At 32.9% G+C, this 6748-nt stretch overlaps 1 protein-coding gene across 1 annotated transcript in view; it reads right to left on the minus strand.

Annotated features, from left to right (window-relative positions):
• LOC117167563 (igLON family member 5-like) overlaps positions 1–6748 on the minus strand; it is a 150387-nt gene that overhangs the window by 23146 nt on the left and 120493 nt on the right. Inside the window, exon 2 of the mRNA XM_033352590.1 lies at positions 1748–1903. Within this exon, the coding sequence (XP_033208481.1) occupies positions 1748–1828 (81 nt within the window). The 5' untranslated portion in view covers positions 1829–1903. The remainder of the gene's footprint in view (positions 1–1747; positions 1904–6748) is intronic.

Genomic DNA, 6748 nt, shown 5'->3' on the forward strand with positions numbered 1-6748 from the left:
TTATTTATGGATCGGTATTTGTATTATACTTGTTTGACGCTGATACCAAAAATGTTGTTTGTTTTTACGTATTTCTAACGGCTTAGGAGATCCTTCTACAAAGTTATAATTTATATTTCTTTGAAGAATATTTTTAAGGGTTATACTCGTTCAGATCCACCGATTCTGAATTTTTAAATTAAAAATAACTAATTTAATAATTACAACTTTTTGATTTATCAATTTTAATCTCATTTATGAGCCAAAACATGTTCGATAATCTCAGCCAAGACAAGGCTCGTCTTGAGTCAAGTAAACGTCGTATTAGCCAAGACAAGGCTTGACTTAAGACAAGTAAACGCCGTTTTACCTATCGTGGCCATAAAAGTAAGACGAAGGCCTATATCTCGACTCAGTTTTGAGACGCAGCCAGACATCGATGTCTTGGAAACAAACTCAAGACATAACCAAGTCAAACTCAAGTCGAAGAATTTTTACTCGGGATGATTGGGAGGCATCCTCAGTGAAATTATAAAATATCTAATACATTATGGGAAATATTGTGAACGTTTTTCCTAATTTTTTTAGATCTATATTTATATGTTTTGAAAAGAATTTTATTATAAAATCATTCAAGTTGCGAAGAATACTTAAAAATTTTAAAACCGTAGGTTGTGTTAGGTTGTTTTTCTGCAAATCATCATTTTCAAACAAATATAATTTTAAAGATGTCCAATTTAAAAGAAATTTAGGTGAGTTAGCTTTTTACACCTGAAGTGAGTATTCAAAGAAATTAAATTTCAAAGTATTAACATTTTTTAACAATTTACGTCTTTTGTATTTTGATAACGTTTTTGACCGGAAATGCACATATGTAAATCAAAATTGGTATTTAAAAATGAAAATCATTATAGTTTGAAGAAGATTTTCAATTTTTAAATAGTTCTAGGTTATTTTAATATTATTCATGTGGAATGAATAAAAAATTTTAATCGATTTTAAAAAAGATTTATATATCTATTTAAAGTTATGTTAATTTTTTTCTTTCGAAATTAGTATTTTTGACCAAAGCCTTATGAGATTTTTCAGATACTCATTATACTTGACACTACTTTTCAGAATAATCAAATTCGACATTTTTTGTCTACCGAAAACTACTAATTTGAAAGAAAAATCATTGGGTTTCAAAGAAGAAGTTCAGAATTTCAGGTTATACTCACCTTTTCACTTATTGTCTATATATTATTCAAAAATATTATACATTAATTCTGAAATCCAGATATTAGTTTCAATTCAACAATTTATTGCGAAAATAAAATTAATAACGCACTTAGAGCGCATTTTTGTTTCCTAGTAAGTTTAAAGGCTGGTCCTAGTCGTCCCGAAAAATTTTTAGAATTGAAAGAGGAGATTGGACTAGTACCAAAAGTTTGTGACTACCAGCTAAGCTTATGAAAAATAAGATTTTGGTTCCTCAACGCGAATTTCGAGATGACAAGAAACTTCGATTCTAAAATTTGAAATTCGAAATTGGTCGTCTATTCAGCATTTCAAATTCAATAAATGTCTAAAGTTGCATAACTTCTGTTTTTCATATATTGGCGCTTTTTTAATATCACAGTACTTGCCCTGAATGCACATATAAAATGTATTGACATTTCTAGAGTAACGGTCATCGTTTTAAGGTTAATCACCTTTTTTTAATAAATACTCTCAGAACATGTATAAAACCGACTGACATTTTGATTGACCTTTTAAAAAATCCTACCTGACATTCGTAAAGTCCCGCATCTTCAAGTGTTACTTTGTGGATGAGAAGCGTCCAATCAGAATTGGAAGGCCTGATCATAAATCTCGAGTCTACAGAATGTGTTGTAGCTCCCACTGTCAACAACTGCCTATCCCTCCGTCTGACCCACGTGACCTGAAACAAGCGAAATTTCAAATTGATAAATTTATATATTATATTTACAACCGATTTGTTTTTATTATTCTACTCTAAGGCATATAAAGAAAATAATAAAGGTAGAAATGACCATGAGCACCTGTAATTCGATATACCCGTGTGGAAAAAGCCCCGCTGAGACCTCTTAGGATGAGGGCCCCTTGCGGGGGCCCGCATAGATGTTCCATGTGTGTAAATTCTACGAGGGTCCCCGCCGAGGGGCAGCTCGGTTGCCCTCACGGATCGAAGATTAAAATTTAAAAATCCAAAGGACGTATATTTTTTCACACTACTAATCTCAAGGTTTCATGAGTTCAGGCTTACAAATAATGATTTTCTGCCAAAAATTGAATAGCACTTTTGTGAAATTCAAACCTTCACCATATGGATATTCCATGAGGGTCACCGGTGATGGCCCAGCTTGGTTGCCCTCACAGATCAACGATTAAAATTTCAAGGCCCAAGGGCATATATTTTTTTAATACTACTACTTTGAAGGTTTCAGGAGTTAAAACTTACAAATAATGATTTTATGTAAAAAATTGAATGGTCCTGTCAACAGTTAATGTATTTTACATTTACATAACGTCGTATTATAATAAATAATTGAAAAAAGATGGCTTAAAATTTGGTGCTTTAAGTTTTCAGAACTGTGGCTTATGAGGATGAACTTTTCACCGAGTTTCAACTTGTCCGTTTAGCGCAGTGGTTAGAACTCTCGACTGCTAGGCAATAAATTTAGGTATATATATGTAGGCTGATACTAGTATGATACTAGTTAGCACTGCTGTAGTACTGCGCCCATGGTGAATTTCCTATTGGGATAGTACCGTGTCAGTAGCGATATCCATTTCTGGGCCAATACTGACAGCCAAGTACAAAATAGTTTTACCACCCCAGAGATGTGCCACTACAGGTGCCAGCACTGGCAATAATAACCAAGAGGGCTTTCATGATGGTAACTATGAGGGATGCATGAGGGAGGCCCATGTTGGGCCCCTATGGATTAGCATGTCGTTTTCATAAGGGACCACGCCTGGATGGCCCTCATGGATTCCATAAACCATGAGGGCAATCCATGTGGGTCCTGGTGAATGCATCTCTGTTTAAAGTTTCAGACAATATATGAAATTGAATTATCGATGTTATTATCCAGAGCACACGGTTATTTCTCTTCTTTTGTATAAGTTCGTATCGATAAATTACGGTTTCGCATAAATTATCTTAAATGCTCGTACATTAATTTGTTAAAGCCAGATTACGTACGCGATACCGGATCGTCGACGTTAACTAAAAAACATCATATTCTGCTTTGTGTGTGTTTATAATATGTGTTCTTATTTTAAATATCCCGTGTGGAAAAAGCCCCGCTGAGATCTCTTAGGATGAGGGCCCCCGGCGGGGGCCCGCATGGATGTTCCACGCGTAGAAATTCTACGAGAGCCCCCGTCGAGGGCCCAGCTCGGTTACCCTTACGGAAAAAAGATTCAAATTTCAAAGTCCAAAGGGTGAATATTTTTTCAACACCACAAATTTTAAGGTTTCATGAGTTCAGACTTACAAATAATGCATTTCTGTCAAAAATTGGGTGCCACTTTTTTGAAATTAGAACTCTCACAATATGGATGTTTCATAGACATAGAGGCCCCCGTTGGGGGCCCAGCTCGTATTCCCGCGCGGATCAACGATTAAAATTTCTAAGTCGGAAGGGTAGAAATTCTAAAAAGTTGTAAAGTAGTCTACAACGTTCAAAAACAAAATATTACCCGAAGAAAGATAGTAATTGATTTAAATGATTTCCTTAATAATGATTTTATTGATATTCCTGTTAACACTTCGTGTATTTTACATTTACAAAATTCCGTGTAATAATAAATAATTAGAAAAAGAGAGCTTTAAATTTAGTACTTTAACTTTTTTGAACTGTTGCTTATGATGATGGCTTTTCCATCGAGTATGAACTTGTCGATTTAGCACAATGATTAGCACTCTCGACTGTTAGGCGATAGATTTAGGGATAGATTATGTAAGTTCGATACTCCGTAGCGTTAGAAATTTTATTTGTGATATAATGTTGAAAAATGTAACATATGTATTCACTCTAAATAGGACTATTAATATCTGCAGACAAAATACTCGCAATCACTTAATATTTATTTTTTAAATAACTTTTTTTGTATGGTTAGAGTATAGCAGTACGGTACTAGTGCTGGCCCAACAGTGACAGCCCAGTACAAAATAGTTTTATCATCCCAGAGATATGTCAGTACAGGTGCTAGCACTGGCAAAAAAACCAAGAGGGCTTTCATGGTGGCAGAAATGAGGTATCACGTTCCTGAAACCGATAATATGAGGAGAATTGAAGTGCTTTAGGGGCCGTCCGTAAATTTACGTAACACCTTTTTTTTAGGCAGGGACTAGGAATAATGTAAAAATCTGTTAAGTATGGTAGATGGCGGAAATCAATGTTGTTACGCAGTATTTCTAACAAATTAATCTTATGGAAATTCACGCATCCAAAACTATGGTGTAACTTGAAAATTCAGTCTAAACGAAGTCTTTTTTTTTAATTTTTTGAACATAAGATTCCACTAATGGACCCAAGTGGGGTACCTTACATAACGACCTTGTGAACATCTTCACTTGGAGTGATTGCTAAAGAGATTGATCAGCAACCTTGGTCGGAGTAGTGTTGCGGAACGAACGTGTTATTTACATAAATAACACGAGAATTTTGGATCAATCTGAAAATTTTCTATCCCTTCCACGCATTACTCCTTCCCCCTATTTTTCTTTTATTTATTTCTTTTATTTTCTTTTAGCATTTTTCAATAGGATTTGTCATCTTCATTTTATTTGTTTAAAGTATTATGAAGAAAATAGATAATTCAAATTTCGAACTAAAAAGCGTAACACAAAGAAAAAAATACCAGGAAGTACAGCTTCCAAAAACTTCAAAAAAATCTATGTAAACAATTAGCTTAAAAGTCTTGTCAATTTGCTTTTATTTATAGAAATTACTATTTCAAAAGTCGAAAATTCAAATATTTAGCTGAATGACGTGACATACCAGAAAATTTATTATAGAGCAGTAACGGATTTTAAAAAGTTCTACAAAATTTGTTCTATCTATTAAAATCAAAAATTCTAATATTGCGCACAAAGACCCTGAATATGTAAACAAGCTAAGAGAAGACTTGCAGTATATTTTCTTTTAACCATAAGAATAATATAAAAATAAAAATCCTCTTTTGAGCAAAATGAAGCGAGATAGGAAAGATTGTCTGAAGAAAGGGTTGCTATTGTTTTTTTAATTGTGAGTTACTTCAGAAAATTAATATACATTCACAAATGCCTGTTAAAAATCAAGCACACAGCGCAAGTGCTACGATGAGAATGTGTACCTCAAAGCCTACAGAGCTTTGAGCAACTTAATCTCTAACTAATACTTAATTACGTTGAAAATGCACAATATGAAGACGCATATAAATACTTCGATTTAAGAGAATTATTTTTAATGAAGTTTCATGTTAGAATTCGAAATTCAAAGAATAACTATCCGAGCGCGAAGAGCGAGGTCGCAATATGCTCGAAACCGAAGCGTGAAATTCAACAGTTGCGCTCCTTAAACAGGCACAAGCGTGCGAGAGATGAAAATTTGTCCACGCAGCGGTCAGGTTTTTTAAATTTATATTACATAGTTATGAAATTTTTAATATTTTTGTTGTTGTTAATACTTAGTTAATTTTTAAAGATTTACAATAGAAAATTTCGTAGTTTTAATAATATCAATGGGTTCTGCGAATATTAGGCTATTGTCCCATTATCGTTAAGAAAGCGTCTATTACCTTATTACAAATAAGGTTGAGACTATCTTTCCGCTACTGCTAAGAATTAGGCTAACTTCATTTTGTATGAAATTTAGGAAACACGTAAAAGAGTTAAAAGGAATAAAAATCTTTAAAAATGTCCCCCTTTGAAGGTTATAGGAGACTAGATTACATTAAAAATTATATAATACAAAATACTAAGGTTTTAGATTCGTAGTAAATGTTCCGCAAAACAACAGGTTATTTATTCCTCCTGAAAACTGAGCTAAATGTAGTAAGCCTAAATCTTGTCCGTAGAGGAAAGATAGACTAAAGCTCATTCCTAATAAGATAATAGACGCTTTCTTAACGGTAATAGAACAATGGCCTAATATTCGTAGAACCCATCGATATGAAACTGTAAATTATTAAATTTAAAAGATATATAAATTAAAAAATCTTGTATGACTGAAAATCCAAAGGCAAGACTTTACTATTCCAAACTTTCCAAATTTAAGAAATTTTTAATTCACATCATCATAATTACAACATTTTTAGTTTGAAAAACATGAAACTTGTATCATTTTCAAAATAAAAACATTTTCAGTGTTGAAGACTTACAATAAAACTGTTTACAATTAATTTTTTTCTTGTGAATATAATAAACTTATATTAACAGCCATTAAAAATTTGGGATAATTTAGGCACTCTTTATATCACGTCTGATTCTAAGTCATGATTTTTGAAAAACTGTATCAATTCGCCCAGGTCGCCATTATCAATAATTATTATGAATTTTCTTGACTATATGTAATGATGAACTTTACTTCTAAAGCGTTTTTAAGCAAAAATTAATTCACTTCTAATGCCAGAAAAAATGCCTCGCAGAAATAGCTACCTAGCGGCTTGCTGCAGAGCTACTAAGTGTCTTGAGTAATAAATTAAAAAAAAAAACTTTTTCTTGTCTGATGAAATAATTCTCCAAGATTGAAAGAATTATATTCTACACACAGAC

This window comes from Belonocnema kinseyi, chromosome 2, assembly GCF_010883055.1.
Source record: "Belonocnema kinseyi isolate 2016_QV_RU_SX_M_011 chromosome 2, B_treatae_v1, whole genome shotgun sequence".
Lineage (NCBI taxonomy): Eukaryota > Metazoa > Arthropoda > Insecta > Hymenoptera > Cynipidae > Belonocnema > Belonocnema kinseyi.